Here is a 19,480-nt window from a genome sequence, read left to right as displayed (position 1 = left end):
GTTTCATTACTTACTTACCACTTTAAAAAAGTCATAAAAAATATAAATTTAAATTTCGATTGAGTCTCAATGAAGAGATATTTAAAAATCGAATTTCGATTTAAAGTTTTGCAACGATAAATCATAGACAATACGACTTTTATTTTCCAAATGCACTCACGTCAAAGGAATACGCGATAATGTCCAGGGCCGTTACCTGGAGTAGTGGTACGGGGCGGCATACGCGCCCAGACCGTCGGACGTGATGGGCGTGCCGCGAGTTAGCAGCACCGCGCCAGCCGAGCTCGAGCTCGGGCGAGCGAGGCGACCCCACCTGTTGATCGTCGACGACTCGAGAGAAACGCGCGCGAGCGGAGGTTAGTGCCCTTTTTGAGTTCGATGTTTGAAATTAATGTCTTTTTCGATAACGTGTCTTTTCCTAAGATTTAGACTTTTAATAAAATTGTCCAATTTAATTTAACATCAATCACTTTCAGTTTCGTCATTAAAAGTACCATGCTAACCATATTTTGAATTGGTTATTAATGTAATAATGAAGTTTTGTACTGCCACCAAATTCCTTGGCCAATTTGCAAAATTGTTTGTCATTCGCTGTGCTAAAGCACTCGATGGGATGTAATTAATTCGGCTCGTGTGAGGGTTTCCAATATTCAAGTGTTTATAATAATTACGGCAGCGGTATTACGTTACAGTTTTTAAACATTTCAACGAAGTTTCTGCGGAAAATGTGTTTTATATTATAATTAGGTTTCGTTTTTAAGAGCTATTCTTTGTGAATAGGGAAAAGTGAATAATTAAATTTTTCATTGCGATTCTTTATTCGTTTAAATGGTCTTTTAAAGAATGAAAAATGTAAGTACTTTTTATTTTGAAATATAATAGTGAACATAGTGTAATGAAAAAAAAAGTTAAAAAAATATTTAACAAGGATTATTAACGGTCATTTTAAATGAATAATAATATTTATTATTAGAGTACGTTTTGTCACCAATGTGTGTAAAATTTTAGCTCCATTTGTTGGGCGGAAATGCTTTCAAATTGAGTTTCAACATATGACCTACACTAGATTCGGATAAAAGCTTGTAAATGTTATTTTATTATATATTGTTGTGTGCTTTAACTTAAAAATACTAAAACGAAATTTTTACTAACTTATTTTTTAAAAATGAACCACCGTGTTTTATAATTAAGGACGGTGTTATGCAAAATGGATTTCTCATTTCACTATTGTTATAAATTGCTTTCTTGCCTTTAGATTGGAAAAATATGAAAGAGTCTAAAGTAAGATTTTTAAAAACTGAAATTTTATTACAAGTGGGAGTGATGTGTGTGATCGTGACTAGAGAATAAATAACAGTATAATAACATTAAATGCTTAAATATATATAAATATGAACTAAAACTAGTTACTGTATAAATCTTGACCGCGTGGTGTGGTGGCAAGAATGCTAGCAGCATTTCCCCGTTGAATTGCAATTCCGATCCTCTGGGCAAAAAACGAACCAGCCCTCCTGTCACCAGTGGAGGCAATGAGGCGAGGTGTTATACTTTTGATGAAGCTTTTTGCACCACTACTCCAAGGGCCAAGCGTTTCGATAGCAAATGGAACAAAAAAGTAATTTGATATAATAATAAAATTAAAGTACATATATATTTATTTTTATTTATAAAACTTAGAATCTCCATCCCATTGTGGAATTTTGGTAACGTATTTCTCTCTGAGTGGGTTTTTGCTGCGTTACTTTAATAGTTATCGTTTTAATACAATAATTATTGCATATTACTTAATATATGCCACTTCGGGTCGTATGTTGTACGTCGTGCAAGCTTTTCATTACAGAATTGTGTCACAGTATTTGATAGAAGCACTGAAATTACCAAAATTGGTAAACGGTCAATAACTGTAATTATTTATCCTAACTTTATTTAATTTATTTTTTTAAATAATTATACATAAGGTATCAAACTTTATTAACATAAGAATTAACAACATTAAATGCTTAAATATATATATACAAATATGAAAAAAACTAGTTACTGTATAAATCTTGACCGCGTGGAATGGTGGCAAGAATGCTAGCAGCATTTCCCCGTTGAATTGCAATTCCGATCCTCTGGGCAAAAAACGAACCATATAAGGTATTATATTTGAAACATGCATTTATGTATTTAGATAGAAATTTTCTTTTCTTTTAGAAAACATGTACATGTTTTTTTTTAAATTGACATTTTACTTTATTATTAAAATATATTTACGTTGACAGTGTAGTAAAAAGGCGGATTAAATAAAAACGAAAAAATACCTAAAGTTTCATTCGTTGCAAGGTATTATGAATTCATTAGTATTATACTCTATCTATCTATGATTATACAGGTGTTTTCAAATTATTATCAATCAATAAATTTAAAAAATAAAAGTGATGCATGGTATAAGTATATCCCATTCTTGTGTAGTAATGGGATGTTGTCAATTTTTTCACCGACTTCTAAAATAGGAAGTTATCAGTTCGACATGTATGTGTGTTACATTGTTAGGATTTAATTATATTTGATTGTAATGATCCATGTAGGCGTGCAAGCATGTGTGATTAATTTCGTAAGTGTATGTTTGTAAACTATATCGTACTGAGATGATAGTTTTAATTCTTTGTTAGGTACATTTCAACTTAAGGCACAGTATAAGTTTCATTAAAATCGGTCTAGAAGTTTCATGGAATTTTTTTTATTTTTAGTTCACTGGCTGTTTCTAATTTTGAAGTTGGTTAATTTTTTTATTTAAACAACTACTCTGCGCAGGAGGGATTGAAATAATATATTTTTAATGGAATAACTTCGAGATCAAGGGAACCTACCATCTATGGTAATTCGAATTTTTAACTTTGCTCATTCATATATTCAAATCATTCGAAAAAAAACATGAATAAATAAGGCATATTTTTCAACACAAGTTTATATAATGATGAAAAGCGTTGTTTTAATAGTAAATTTTCAGACAGGATATTATATATTTGTATTTAAAATGTAAGAAAAGAGTAACTACTGAGTTTCCTGTCAGTTTATTTTGGAAGTCAAAAATTCGAACTGGTAGCTTTACTTTTAATATAATTCTGTAAAATAACGATTCAAAACTCCCTTTAAAAGTATACCTCAATCAATTTGTACGTTGAAAATATTCTTGGAGAATATTATTCATATTCATAATTCCAAAAAGTTCCAAAATCTAATTTTGATTAATAATTTTAGTACTATACGCGTGTAGTATGTGGAACCGTGTCACAGTATCTACGACGTTTGAAGTGCAATATACAGGTATCAAACGAAAAGTTACGCTTATATGACACTAGCGAAGCCTCTGACGCGGTTTGTATGAAATTGATCACGTGATGTACTTTGAACTGAAATGCAATAAGTCACACGTCAAAGTCGAATCTTTATGACGTTTTTTGTTAAACGCTTCTGCTGTCAAAAGTTATCTCATGTGTTGTGTGTAATTAGTTTTATTGCTTGTGAGTTCTTTTATTTCTCGTAATAAAAGGTATCTATATATAAAGGTATACATATCACCGTCCTGATCGATGTTACTTACGGCACGTTTTCGCGAAAGATTTTTAGTGCCCAATTATTTGATCTGGGATTTGAACCCATAACCTCGGGAATTGTAATTATATATATCGTATACCAAGCCACTAGACCAAGGAGGTCATAACTATCACAATCACGTCTGATTTTGTGTTTCTTTTTGTTGTACGTCGTTAAAAAGTTTTCTATTAACCCAGAAAGCCTGGTATTTCCAGGTTTAAGAGTATTTTATATGCTGACTTAGCAGAGTGTGTTATTCGGCTATTCGGAAACTTTCATTTTCCGGATTAAAAAGTATTTTAATATAAATCCCGGATTATCCGTGACTTATAAAATATAGTTCTACTATACATATACGAATTGATATTACGCAATACTAGTAGAATCATAAGCAATAGTCGCGGGTTCAAATACAATATCTGAGTTTATAATTCATCTCGTGTTCGGTGAACTATGTATGGAAGAAACTAATACTTCTTGGAAACGTGCTTGCTTAGCTTAGAACTCGCTCTACGGTTCAATTGTAGCGACTAGGCCATACCTATGCTCCGTTCTATATATTGGTAATTCGGATAGGAGGTGAAAATGAAAATGGATATGTTTTTAAAATTATCTGCTGACAAGTTTCATAACTTATTTTTTTATTCTTGGGCAAATTGTCTTTTAGAAGCAAAAAAAAAAATATTACAAAAAAAAATATCGTTTTTCGTCTTGTATTTTTAAATTTGGACCGATAATTATTATTCAAATATTTATGACTAACCACTGTTTAATCGTTTTTTATAAATTAGAAGAAAATATAAATGCATTTTTGACTTCTAACGTACAGTCTTCGTTAAAGTACCTTGCGATATATACTGGAATTTGTACAGGTGAGAAACCTATAGAAATTGAATATTAATTGGTATGTATAAGGATTACTTCGCGTTCGAATTAATTATAGTAATTTATGTACGATCGATTTAAGTACGATTGGTTAAACAATTAATGCGTTGTTGAAATGAAACGGATCCTTTGAATAAATTACACGAATATTTGTTTCTCAATATGTACGAGTATTTTGCGTTGAAATTTTCGGAAGTAATTTATAAAATATAAACAGAACGGAATCAAAACACACTCATTCCATTAAGCTTACAAAAGCAATTTCGATATGAATATTATAGTCGATTTTAAATTGAATATTTATTTGTATAATATCGGTAGTGTACTATCGGTATTAAAAAGGTTTTTTTTTTTTTTTAATAGATGTTTGTTATAGATCGTGGTTTATATATTAGATACTGCTAATTTTATTACTTGAAGTGACGTTTATTACTTTCTGAGACAGAGCTACGAGTATATGTACGTCTATGCGATAAGCGTGGTGTTAATCAGACGTTGCCTTATAAGTCCAGAAAGAAGAGAGTCCAGTAATGGGTCATTTAAGTGTCTTTACTTTTACTTTTATAAATGTGTATTATGTAAATTACTCTAGTAAATTTTCATTTCTTTAGGAAGTCGATATACGATAATAATAACTAGTAATATACGATATTCTTTGTTGTTGCCAACTCAAGATACGTACATAAACTTTTGTATCAACACAAACAAAAGACAATTAATTATGCCTCATGTTAGGCAACTTTAGTGATACAGTTCTGAAAATATATTTAGTATTTCAAGTTGTTATGTGTTATATAAAAATACCGGGAAATTAATTGTTTCCCAAATATACCTTGATGATTTTCAACGCTTATAATTTCGTCTTCTATTCTATAAGGACGAACTCGATGTCATACACAATATTGAGTTCAATGATTATAACATACTCGCAGAACCCAATTAGATTTGTCACTGGAATAAATTATAACGTCTTCTTACAAACATAAGCCAAAAGGTTGATTTTATTGTACCGGATTGAACAAAAATTAACTTTGATATAAACATTCATCCCAAGTTTACGCGCTTTAAGTTAAAGCGCTTCAGCGCTGTTTTTAACTCATTAACATAAGCCTAAAACCGCTGTCTATATTTCTAACATCAGGAATAACAAATTTGTGATTTTTTAAGAGATGAAAAATATTCCCAATAAGGAATTCCTGTGGGAATCCTGTTAGAACTACCATTAAAGGTGAGTTGTGTATTAGCCAGATATTTAAAAAATATATTATATAGATATAATGGATGCGCATCAAAGTAGCGTTCATCGTAGTCGGTTTTCAATGATAAAATTATTTGTATAAATGATTAAAACTTAAATAATATTGAAAGGTGGAGCGTCCGTAACATTATATTATAGTGGACATCGATAATGATGACCGTTAGTTCATAATACGTCATTAATAAAAACTAATAATTATAGAGCACTTTTGATATATCTAGTGTATTAATTACATACTAAATTCGGTGTGAATCATATTTAATGATGTTTAATGAATATTATGTTAATAAATGAGGTACGATACGAATGACAAATAATTATAAAACAAAATATTCTTTATTCGGAAGAAACACGAATATTATTCACGGCGGGACGTCGAGACAAGGTTGATTTTTATATGAAATGAGACGGCCATTTTGATCCGCAAGGTTACGGGCTTGTCAAATATATAATGTAACCTCTAATTGATATAAAGAACATTTCCTTTGGCCATCTCAATTGCTAATAATAAACATTAGTAAAATTAAACAATTACAATGATTATCATACAGAAAATTATTTAGTAATAAAATTTTAATCGTCATTAATGCCTGTATGTTAGTAAAATGCAATAATAATAATAATAAATAAATATGAGACAACATCACATACATTACTCTGATCCCAATGTAAATGCTAAAGCACTTGTGTTATGGAAAATCAGAAGTAACGACGGTACCACAAACACCCAGACCCAAGACAACACAGAAAACAAATGATAATCTACATTGACTCGGCTGGGAATCGAACCCAGGACCTCAGAGTGGCGTACCAATGAAAACCGGTGTACACACCACTCGACCACGGAGGTCGTCGCTATATATATATTCTGATAAATATTCTATGCTCAACTTTTCAAGATTTCAAATGATTTTATGAAAACGCTCGCCCTCGTCTTCGCTTGTTTTAGGGTGTTGGTTGTCATGTGTGAGGCAAATAAAGTAGCCTATGTTCTTTCTTGCAGTTCAAGTTTGCTTCATATCAAATTTTAACAAATTAGTTTCAGCGGTTTCGTCGTGAAAAGGCGACAGACAGACAGATAGACAGAGTTACTTTCACATTTAGAATATTACTATATTCTAACAAACCCTATGATTAATTATATATAAAAAAAATATAACACGAATGAGTAACCTATGCTTTTCAGATCTTTAAATATTTATAATTGAACACAATTACCATCACTACATAACTTTAATCAGTTACAAGAATATTTCAATACATAGATGGTTAATTAGTATGTATGTTTGTGAGAACAGTAAATACCACGACCGATACAAACAGACTCGACCGACAGACAACCGAACATTAAACCCGTTACTAAGCGTTCTGCCGTATTTATGTGATTCCGCTCTGTTCTGGTTGAGTAGTTCTTGTAAGAATAGATTTTATTAATGACCATGATGTGATGTGATTTGTACTCTTATTTTACTTGGTGGCTTTGTGTAGCCTTGCCTACCTCTAATGATATACTACTTAGCATTATTGTGTTCCATCTTGAAGGGGTAGTGGGTCAGTGTAATTATAGGCAAAGATTGGTGTTACGTCGTCGATTAGAAATGGTCAATGTTCCTTAAAGCCCCGTTGTCTATGGATTGTAGATAACATTTATTATCAAGTGTTGAATTGGTTAAAATGCCTTACTATTATGAAAATAAATAATACGAATGTAATCTCTTTTATTTTCAAAAGTAACAAAGAAATGGGAGCCAGATTTGTTCGACCCAACTCACAATCCGTGAAACCGTGAGTCATCGAGAGAAAGATTTCTGTATTTCATTTGTTTATCTAAAATACTTTAGTTTCGGAATATTAAAACAAGGCCATAACTTAAACCGGTACAATTTTACAAAATAATCTTATTTCTTTTTGGGTTTTGAGGTCGGTCAAAATAAGATTATAATGCCTCGACTATATTGCCCGAACTAAGGATATGATTCGTCAAGTGACTATCTGTTACGTTTACATACATATAGTATGGAAAACAGTATTTTCTTTATATGTGCAATTTAAATCAAACGCCGTTCGTTTAGAATACAGTTTTTACCGCTGAAGACAAACTAGATATACTTTAAATTATATATTCATAAAATTTATAAAAATCAAATAATAATAACTCCGCTCTTACCTCGTATTTTGATTTAAGCAATGAGGCATTAAGAGCCGAGATGCCCCATGATGATTTCAGGTTCAAACCCAGGCAAGCACCACTATATATATGTGCTTAATGTGTAAAACATAATATAATTAATCTCGTGCTCGGCGCATTGGAACAGCGTGGTGGAATATGTTCCAAGCCCTCTCCTTAATGGGAGAGGAGGACTTTGCCCAGCATTGGGAAATTTACAGGCTGTTACTTTACTACTTTACTTTTTACAAATGTTGTTGAAATAGTTTATCTTTCAAATTTATATTTGAAATTCAATTACTTCTAAAATGTTATATACCTAGATAAAATTGTAAATAATAACGTCATTATATACATTAAATCTCTTTGAATCTAAATAATTAATTAAAAAGATTTCAGACTATCAACGATACGAATTAATTAGGACATACGTACCTAAAATGCTCCAGTAATTGACAATTTTATACGCCAGTAGCGGTAAGCCCTGTCTGAGTAAGTTAATTCTTTTGGGATTCACATCATTTCGTATATATGTACAAATATACATGTGTGGGTGGGTAAATATAAATACATGAATCGCTTTTAAACGATTCTCTTTGTATTCAATAAATTGTCCCGTTTTATATTAACGTCTCGAATCGTCGTCGATTTTCTATTTATATGCACAATAAGAATAAGAAAGGAAATTAAGCATCGTTATATTATTATAATGAAATTATATCCAAGGACCAAATACTCAACTACAAAACTACAAAAAGAAGAACTTAAACTAGTAACTAATCTCGAATCGAATTCCTCACATCATCAATGCGCCACCAACCTGGGGAACTAAGATGTTATGTTTGTGCCTGTAGTTACACTGGCTCACTCACCCTTCATACCGGAACATAACAATACTGAGTACTGTTACTGTTATTTGCTAGTGAATACTGAACCAAACCTTCTGCTAACGGTTTTGAAAGTTAATCCACCATGCAGCTCCTCTTCGGTTTGGTGGATTGTTGTTAATATTATATACATATATAATATGTATAAAATACTATATAAGTGAATAAAAATACTTCGAAATGGAAGCGTATAAGTTCACCGTCTAACCTTACGTGTACAATTTAAAATACTGAGTGTACTCCCGAGTGAGAAAAGTTTTCAAAATTTAGTTAGAAAAGTTTGAGCTGCACTGGACATCAGTCTAGAAAACGAAAGAGCAAGAAATTTATGCGATCAACATGGAATAGTTTGTAATAATTAAATTTATACAAACAAAAAAAGACACACTCACATTTTAGAAAAGACTTTGTGCAAATACTTCTGGATAGGTTCTCACCACATATTCCATCCAAGTAGCAATCCTTAGTATTGTGATATTCCGGTTTGAAGGGTGAATGCACAATCACAACGGACTTAAGATTTTATTTTTTAAGGTGTCGTATTGTTGATTTAAAGTTAAGTTATTATTTCTTAGGCTAATTAGCATCACGTGGCCTAATTGCCCGATATTTTATTTAACACTAGTTATACCCGCGACTTCGTATGAATCTTTCAAATCGTCGGAGACAGCGGAGTGGTAGAATACTCGAGGGCTGTGCGCGGTACTGAACAGTGTATGGACATTGCGGGGGATTTTATTACTATGTTATATACAATCCTAAAATAAAAGTCGCCTAAGTCATTTCTTATGACATGTACTATCTGCCAGTGCATGTAACGTCAAAATTTGTCCAGCCGTCTGAGAGATTAGCCGGAACAAACACAGACAGACAAAATGGTAAAAAATGTTATTTTGATATATGCCTTGTACACATATGCATTGAGTAAAAAGCGATTATTTTAATGTTACAAACAGACACTCCAATTTTATTTCATGTAATAGATAAATAATAATTACAGAGATGATAAAACTCATTTTAACCCTAGAATACGGGATCAAGGTCGATCAAGCTATGGTCACCATTCATCGTGTTAAATTTGTTGTTGATACTTCTGCTCGTGCAAAGAAAAGAATCCAATTGCCAAATGTGGATGCTCCAACATTGGAGCAGCGTGTTGGACCAAACTTGGTCATGTGGTTGCTTTGACCAGTAGTCGCATTCATCTCAATAACAGGCTGATTGCTTAATATAGACAGATTCGAATTATAGTAATTATTAACGATTTATATTTTTATATAAAATACGATAGCGCATATCCGTCGGATATAGACTTCCTGAATCGATGTCCTTCACGGGGAATCGCGTTTTATTTTATTGTCTCGTATCCAACGTTGGACGCGTCTAGTTTTTCATTCATTGGTTTTAAATTGATTTGACGTTGATGTAATTGAAGTGGAATTGTTTTTGCGTGCTGCTGAAGTGATATATTGGATTTGTAGTGAGTCAGTAGGTGAGCGTTCATATTTTATCAGTATTGATTTTTTAAATCCAGTTTTCGTGTAGTTTTATTTTAAGTTTTCATTTTTGCTATCGGATAAAGTGATAATTGAATTGTTTGAAAAATATCTGTTAAATTTCATAAATGCTGTTTCGAATTTCGAATACTTTTTCCGTTTACTTATAAATACAATCATAATGAAATTCTCATATAAATATTTATATAATATAAGATTCATAACCTTTTAGTTCCCAAGGTTGTTGACCCATTGATGATGGTGATGATTATCATAAAGTGACCTATTCGCTATAATAAATAAGTATATATTTAATGAAATAATTTCAAAGAATTTATTTATTCTTGTCTTACTTATCATTAATAACAACAACATATGTCATTATTAATTATTTAAATAGCGTTCTCGAGTTTCAAATTACAAATTTTTATGAACAATGGAATATCACTTATGATACTTAATATGTTATAAGACGTGATGAATTATACCCCCTGAGGGTTTCTCGTAAAAATCTATAACCTATCGTATCAACGCTGTCACTGTCCACTGGTGTGGATCAGAGTCTATCTGAAGGGCGCGTGTACATAAATCGATATAAAATATTCACTCACAGATAAAAAAATATTATTTGCGATCAATATCCCTGATTTTTTTAAATATGTAATTTTTTTTAACTAGTCTATAATAACAACAACAACAACAGCCTGTAAATTCCCACTGCTGGGCTAAAGGCCTCCTCTCCCTTTGAGGAGAAGGTTTGGAACATATTCCACCAAGCTGATCCAATGCGGGTTGGTGGAATACACATGTGGCAGAATTTCTATGAAATTTGTCACATGCAGGTTTCTTCACGATGTTTTCCTTCACCGCCGAGCACGAGATGAATTATAAAGACAAATTAAGCACATGAATCAGCGGTGCTTGCCTGGGTTTCAACCCGCAATCATCGGTTAAGATGCACGCGTTTTAACCACTGGGCCATCTCGACTCTAATATTGTATTGTTAATGTGACACAAAGTACATCAACAACATCTTCATTTCCAAGGTTGGTGGTACATTGGTGATGAAAAGAATGGTCGATATATCTTCCAATGGCCAATGGTGATATCTTCCTATCAGATGGCCTAATTGTTCACGTAAAAAAAATAACTTATAACAGAATTTGTCGTTTCACAATAATTCATGAAAAACGATACTAATATTTATATGATGGTTCACGTCTACATTATCTTAGTAAATTAGAATTTATTGTATGACCCTGTATAAGGGTAAAATTAATAATAAAATTTAATATCCTAAATGACAATATGTAAGAATTTTTCATATTAAAATACGTCGAATTCTTACAACATATTAAGTAAAAAATAATTTGAATTTGTTAGAACACGCTAATGGCTTAAGAGACATATCATCCCTCCAAGGTTATGGCAGCCTGCGTACTGTATTATATTATATATTATGTTACCTTAGTTAGTTCTTATTCAAATATCACAAAAAGAAAATACATTTTTTACCATAGAGAGCGATCGAACAATCTTGGTTGTATAGAAATTTATGTTTATTAGATAAAATAATTAGAGAAAAATATTTACCTAAAATAAATAAAAACATTATTTGGTTAATAAAATAAATACGTTTTTATATTTCATATATTTTAGAGTAAAAAAGTTCGGTATACATGCCATGCACCCACTAGGAAGTAAAGAGTTTGTTTTACCCCCAAAGCGCGTCTACAGACGTTTGACATGAAAATTTGATTGTTTTACACTAAGTGAGGTCATACACACATTTATGATAAAGTCATTGTTTTTGTGCGTTAGTGATTTCATCAAGAAACTCAAAAACATCGATAGATTTTATTTGATTATCTCTTTTGTTTTTCACAAGTTATTATGAGGTATATTTTAATTTTTTTTTTTTATAATATATGAAAACAATTAAAAAATAAGAATAAATAAACGACGGTTTTATTAAGACTGTATGGAAGGTATAATTGTTTAATCGAAGTTAAACATCTACGAAACACGAAAAAACAAAAGAAGATAGAGATTATTGTTGTCGATTTATCAACATTTTGTATTTTTTTATTAATAAACGAATTCACATTTCTATTTAAATATCACTAATCGGATTAATTTCACAGTAGCAAAATATTCTTTTTCTAATACGATGCTTGTTTATTTTAATATAAAGTGGCTTTTGTTGGAACCGGATAAGTCGTGAGCATCGTCTAACTTAAACAAACATAATTTAGATATTTGATATTCCAAGACGAAGAAGCGTAGGTGTGTCTGGCGTAGGGGCTGCCCTCCTTATATTCAATTCTATGTTTACAATTTTCATACCACGTTAAATTATCTCGTTAAACGCATTTGTTTACTTCTATTAAGTACTACATTTGTTTATATTTGCTGGCTGATTCGTTGTTTTAGTACAAAGTCTGTTTATATTTTTTTTTATCAAGAAATATAACAATTCGTAGTTTAGAAAGATTGTTTTACGATAACGTACGATTGAACGATTTTTTTTATATTTAATTTTAATTACAAAGTTACGTTATTGACTAAAATATTGTTATGTTATTACACTAATATACCATTTTTTTCTCAAAGATAATTATTAAATTTAATTATATATTAGCTTTAAAATCGTTTATTTATTCATGAATTAGTAGAAAATAATTAATTTCTATTTATTTCAATAGAAATTAATTAATCTAAAATAATTATTCTACATTATGAATTGATATACAATTAATGCATTTCAAAGAGTTTGAAGAAAATAAAACTAACTTAAGTTTAAGTTGCACGTGTACCTAATTAAAGAATATTTCCAAGTGGAAAACTAAGAAAAATATAATTTCAAGGGTTACATTTTATATGAAAAAAGTAAAACTTTTTCATTTTCATATTTACTTTATGTTTATTCCGTAATTTTAATTTTTCTACTTTACAGATTTTACATGATCTCATGTCACCATTTCATCATCATTAAAAAAAAAACATCATTCATTATTTTCAATTATCTAAACAGCTGGATGCGAGCCGCTCCCTAAAACCCATTTCGATTCGTCACAAGCCTTGAAGTTCGTTGTTGTAATCGTTCTTATATCATCGACTCATTAGGAAGCTGGATTCCGGACGCCTAGTTTTGTTTCATTTGATATTAAACCTTTGGACCATTCTTTGTTCCACAGTCATCACGGTTTAGTATAAACACACTTATATAACCATGCAAGAAAAACTTATTTTCATATGTTTAAAGACTAAAGCAAAACTTAAGAAACGTCGGCATATGTATAACCAAGTCTTATTTATCAAGGCTATAAATGATATTGACTAAAAAAATTGCGCGTTGTGATGGGATTAGCCGTTTCGGAAATTGAGCGTAAGAAATTTTGAGTCTTCAATATAAAAATTTTTATTTAGTTGAACACTAAAACCCTGTGTCTGCTTTAGTCACGTATAGGACCATGATGACGTCACTATTTGATGATTGCTGGTCAGATAAATTATAAATACAAAAACAGATGAATCTTCAATGATCCTGCCCGATTTAAGCCTGTGATGTAAGGTATATATCTACAAGTACAAAACACATAGGATGCTGACCACAAACTTTATATAAAATCATTATATAGATACAAAACATTTGTAATTTGTTTACTACATTCCCTAAAATCTTTTACTGTTTATTATAATGGTATTTGTTTTTAATAAATAACAGGTGAAACAGGACGAGTCGAGCCTTTTTTTTCTTTTTTTTTTTTTTACCCGGAATGCCGGTAATTAAAAAAGTACGCTTTATTTAAGCGTAAATTAAATGTTGTATTTTTTTTATTATATTATTATTATTTTTTTATTATTTTTTTATTATATTATTTTTATTTTTAATTATGTATATAAACAAATTATATACATAATTAAAAATAAAAATGTAAAACCTCTTTTTCTAATCCTTTTTCCGAAAATTTTCGTTTCGATTTTCGAAATGATAAAAAAGCGTGGAATTAATACCTGTTGACTTCCAGGCAGGATATATTAATTTAATAATTGTATTAACTTAAAAATTAACTAACATGACTGTATTTTTTTAAATGTTGAAAAAGAGTAACTACTGAGTTTCTTGCCGGTTCTTCTCGGTAGAATCTACTTTCCGAACCGGTGGTAGCTTCACTTAATTGTTAAATGACGATTCAAAAGTGCTTGTAAAAGCCCACTTGAATAAAGTATACTTTGATTTTGATTTTGATTTTGAAATCATCGGAATTCTTAACTTTAAAACGGTTATTTATTTTTAAGTTAACCGTTTTTAACTTTCTAGATGTCTTTCTTTGTATTATTAGTATTTAAAAAAAACAATTGCAGATAATATTGACAGACCAACAAAGAATTTTATTCATTTCAATTCTTTTTGTAAAACATTTTATTTTGTATTTGTTGTTATTATAAACTACAAGGGTCGGGCAGACGCGCGTAGGCGTGGCTGGTGTAAGGGAATTTCCCGTTAATATTGCTACTTTTATATTTATTTACTTCTCTCCTAAACAAGTCTATACGTCTCAAGTATAATTTAAGGAGAAAAAAACGCCAAAGTATTAAATTAATAACGCTTCTGAGTGATTTGAAACTTGAAGTTTATTTTGTTTTGATAATGGAACGTGTTCCTTTTGAAGTTTTTTAATTAGTATTATGGAACGATTTGTTTTTATATAATCGTTTATTAGAATTTAAATATGATTACGATTGCTACGGAATCGTAATTGTGATGTTAGCAAAATAATCATTATGACGTCATGCATTACTCTTGATTAGTTTATTCTCGCGTCTGCGTGCGTGATATTTATTATTGTAGCATTTTCATAAGAATTCTATGTAAAGGACAATTGTATAATATTCCTCAAGATTAAGAAGGTTATATGTCTTTTAATATTATTAATCGAATCATGTAGAGTATTCCTCACTGTTCTTCAGCTTCTTTATCTTTACATCGATAATCTTGGTTACTAAGACGTTATATCTCTCGTGCCTGTGTATTTTTAATAAGTAATATTAAAATTGACGATTCCACTTGGGTGATAGAGTATATACAATATTTCTATATGTATATAATAAAAAAGCGTGGAGTTAATACCTGTTGACTTCCAAGCAGGATATATTAATTTAAATAATTGTATTTAATTAAGATGACTTTGTATTTTTTAAATGTTAAAAAAGAGTAACTACTGAGTTTCTTGCCGGTTTTTCTCGGTGGAATCTACTTTCCAAATCGGTGGTAGCTTCACTTAATTATAAAATGACTATTCAAAAGTGCTTGTAAAAGCCTACTTGAACAAAGTTTATTTTGATTTGATATAATCGAGCTTTGTATTCCAACAATTGATTTGTAATGTAATAACTATACCAAAATATTTCTATAAACGAATAAAAACACAATATATATTTTGCCAGACTATCTCTGTAGCTGTTGTTAGCCGAGTAACTAGTTTCAAATATAACAATACCGTCTCGCCGACTTGGAAAATATATACCGTTTTTTCCCGGTGTAATTGTTTGTCCTCGATTTTTTTAAGACGACCAATTATAATGATTCTGATACTAATTAATTCCAAATTCAAAATACATATCATCAATTTTGAATTACAATATTACCGGATTACATTAAATATAAAGCTACTTAATCGAATACCTATTCGGATTTGAGTAGAATCGATTTTTATTTACGCAAAACCTTTGCAGAAAAAGCAAACTTCTCATTTTCCCACTTACCTTTTTTACACAGCGTCGTCTGGTGAGTTCACAGATCGATTCCCGCTCGGAATGAGTATTAGTATTGATCATGTATTGTCTCCGTCTCGGGACTGTCCTTGTCGTCCCCTCTGTATTAGAATGCCCTCAGTTTAAACAACATCATTGGTGGAGTTGCTTTTCTAGAAACAGTAGTAAGTTCGATTGGTAATGACGGTAGTTATAGATTTTTTCACAAGACTGTTTTGTTCCAGATATCGAAATTCGGTTTTGAGATAGAAATGACTTCATGGGTCACTCATGAGTATTGTCTGAGTCTTGATAAACAATCTACATTCTTAACCAATGATAATAAGACTTTATCCAACTAAGGTGATCCTTGAATGTCATTATCATTTTGTTTTTTGATTTGTGTTGGTATTTTTAGAAACGATTTAGGGCAACTCATGCAAGCGATATTATCGATTCAAATTGCAATAAAATTGCTTATATATTCACGTGTCTTCAGAAATTGATTGTTTTATTAATAAAACTTATGTACACAAGAAACAATTGAACTTTCGTGTATACTGTGTTCATAAAATAAAAGCAAAAATGTATTAATATCTATAAACTGTTGCTATGAGCGATCCGTTGTAGGTATTATGAAACAAATTACTTTTGAAATGACTGATTCCTTTTAACGGATTATACCGAAAGTTTTCTTTTGAAGTTAATCTTTAACTAATCTTGCTTTTTCTCGGATAAATGGACGTATCTTTTATTATATGATCTTAACAAAAGAAATATAAGTGTAGAATATTTTTAATTTCATAGCGATTTATTTATTTTTGTAACTGCGATGAAGGTTGCTTTGCACTTTTAAATTTATTTTTTAATGTTATTTTTTTCCAGAATTTATTTTCAAGAGGACAACATATTATGAAATTAAACACAAATATTTTTTTTCATTTTACTACAAGTTTGAAATAAAGTCTTCCTGCTTGTTTTATGTCAATAACTCAAACATACTAAAAATATTTTTTTCATACGTTTTTCAAAGTGATTCACGAGTAAGATTTAAATGTTTATTATTATATATATATTACTTAGTATTTGTGCAAATTGGCTGAAATATTTGGTTCAATGCTCAGCGCTGAGTTAACCAATGAGATATTTGTATTTGTGTTATAGATCCGTATTCAGCTGTGCTGAAACGGGGCCGGTAGCTAGTTCTTTACACAAATCAGTACCTTAGAGGATTACGCATACTAGAATGACCAATCAAAGTGTAAACGACAAAGTGCTTATTGACTTAAAACATAAGTCAAAGAGAAATGATATGCAAGACCACGCCCACGGCTAAACAATGTCTTCTTGTATTTATCTTGCATAGTGTCACAGGTGTAGCCGAGCCGTTATAAAATGTATTCTGTCTGGGTTGTCCCAGACGCGCGGTCCTGGTATAATTCTTATTATGATATTAATGCTTTTAAAATGTCTTAATATTTTTAGTAAAAATATTAATTACTAAGTCCAGTTTCATACATACTGTATGAAACTGGACAGAGGAAATTAAGTGATAAGATTGACCGAATTCGCATTCATCGACACTGGACTTAAACAAAAGATAGTGTGAATGTCATATTCTACTTTATATGCCCGGTTGAAATATTCAAGAGACGATTAGTTTTCCTTATAAAGTCATTTTGTCTTCGAGGTGTAATTAATGAGATATCATTGGCTTGATATTTACAAATCTAAAGGCAAATAGCCAATTACAGGTTGAATAGTAAAGTAGTAAAGTAAAATACAGCCTGTAAATTAACCACTGCTAGGTTAAGGCCTCCTCTTCCATTAAGGAGAGGGTTTGGAACATATTCCACCACGCTGTTCCCATGCGGATTGGTTGAATGCACATGTGGCGGAATTTCGATGAAATAAGACACATGCAGGTTTCCTCACAGACGAGCACGGGATGAATTATAAACACAAATTAAGCACATATATATAGTGGTGCTTGCCTGGGTTTGAACCCGAAATCATCGGTTAAGATGCACGTGCTCTGATCACCGGGTCATCTAAGCTCAGGGTGATTATCATTATTTAAAATATATATGAATAGAAGGTAGGCTAAACGTAAACATACAAATAAACCTCATTTCCATCATCCAGCCTTATTGTTTTACTTGATGACTTTCAACTCATTGATTTAACTATTTTATAGTAAAAACGCGCACAGAAAAAGTTGAACATTTCAAATAAATCATAGCATCATTAAACGTATATAGTATTTCAATAATATAAAAATTTAATACTGAAATTTAGAAACGTAAGATTTTAAGGAACAAAAAGTACCTTTTGCGAAACAATACAGAGAAGGCATTGAAAAGTCAAAAATACGAAAATAATTAGTTTTCAAACATTCCCTTTACATAGAAACATCAAAGTACTTTGCAATCAATAAGGGAAAGCCTCCTTTATTGTTCCCGATGTAGAATGTTCTGGAAGCGGTACAAGGTCAGGCTGCGCGGGATACGATGCCTCCGCCAGGTCAAGATCACGCGATGACGTACGACTCGATCGCATGCGTACTAAACACGCTGAATGGATTTTATGAACGAATGCCAATGAGAGTTATACTGAATGAAATTGTATGTATCTTTGATGAAACATAGTTTGTGGTTTGAGTTTTATTTACTACAAATTTGATTTTTGTTTTTTTTAATTATATTCATATCCTGTTGTCATTCAGCAATATTTGGTATTTTTGTGTGTTTCGGTTTGAAGTTTGAGTTAGCCAGTGTTACTATAGGTATAATGAACATCATGCTGCTGTAAGGAATGGTTAGTGTTTTTTACAGCGCCATTGGCCATGGACGGTGGTGACCACTTACCATCAGGCGGCCCATTTTCCGGTCTAACTAGATAAAATAAAACTTAGATTAATTAGTATAGTTTATAGGTATACTAGTAAGATGCACTCGTGTTGATTTCAATTAGTCGTAATTTATACATTTAATTAAATTGATGTGTCTGTTTGTAACATTTTAATGTATATTATATAACCGCTTTTTACTAAATGTATATGTTTATATACACGGTTTGTTTGTTCCGCCTAATCTCTGGAACGACTAGACCGATTGTGATGGGTAGCTTGGGGTACTTTATTTTAGAATTATAGAATAATTATTCAGGCTGCAATTATCAAATACTATCCAGTACCATGCGTGGCCTTCGCGCTTGCCATTATACCATCGTCACGTCGGGAACCTCCCACCAATCACTTAATATTACAAAAGCTGTCTAATAGAGACTTTATAAGCTATAGTAAAATCTGCGAACTGGCTTATATAATTTTTTTCAATTCAAATGCGCACGAAGTCGCGGGCTCTGCTAGTTGTCCTATAAAATTCCGTTTTGAAATTCGAAAACAAAATGTCGGGACTTTTCTGATCTGAATAATTTGAACAAGCTGTTA

At 31.1% G+C, this 19,480-nt stretch overlaps 1 protein-coding gene across 3 annotated transcripts in view; it reads left to right on the top strand.

Annotated features, from left to right (window-relative positions):
- The first annotated feature begins 239 nt into the window (after positions 1-239).
- LOC124537967 (synaptotagmin-10-like) overlaps positions 240-19,480 on the top strand; it is a 137,534-nt gene continuing 118,293 nt past the window's right edge. For 2 of the 3 annotated variants that reach the window (XM_047114965.1, XM_047114964.1), the window contains exon 1: positions 240-356. In XM_047114965.1, the coding sequence (XP_046970921.1) occupies positions 245-356 (112 nt within the window). In that variant the 5' untranslated portion in view covers positions 240-244. Of the gene's footprint in view, positions 357-10,136; positions 10,269-19,480 lie in introns of those variants that run through there. The other variant, XM_047114966.1, reaches the window with a different exon arrangement.

The sequence above is a fragment of the Vanessa cardui genome, chromosome 19, assembly GCF_905220365.1.
Source record: "Vanessa cardui chromosome 19, ilVanCard2.1, whole genome shotgun sequence".
Taxonomy (NCBI): Eukaryota; Metazoa; Arthropoda; class Insecta; order Lepidoptera; family Nymphalidae; genus Vanessa; species Vanessa cardui.
This window is presented reverse-complemented; position numbering and strand designations above follow the sequence as displayed.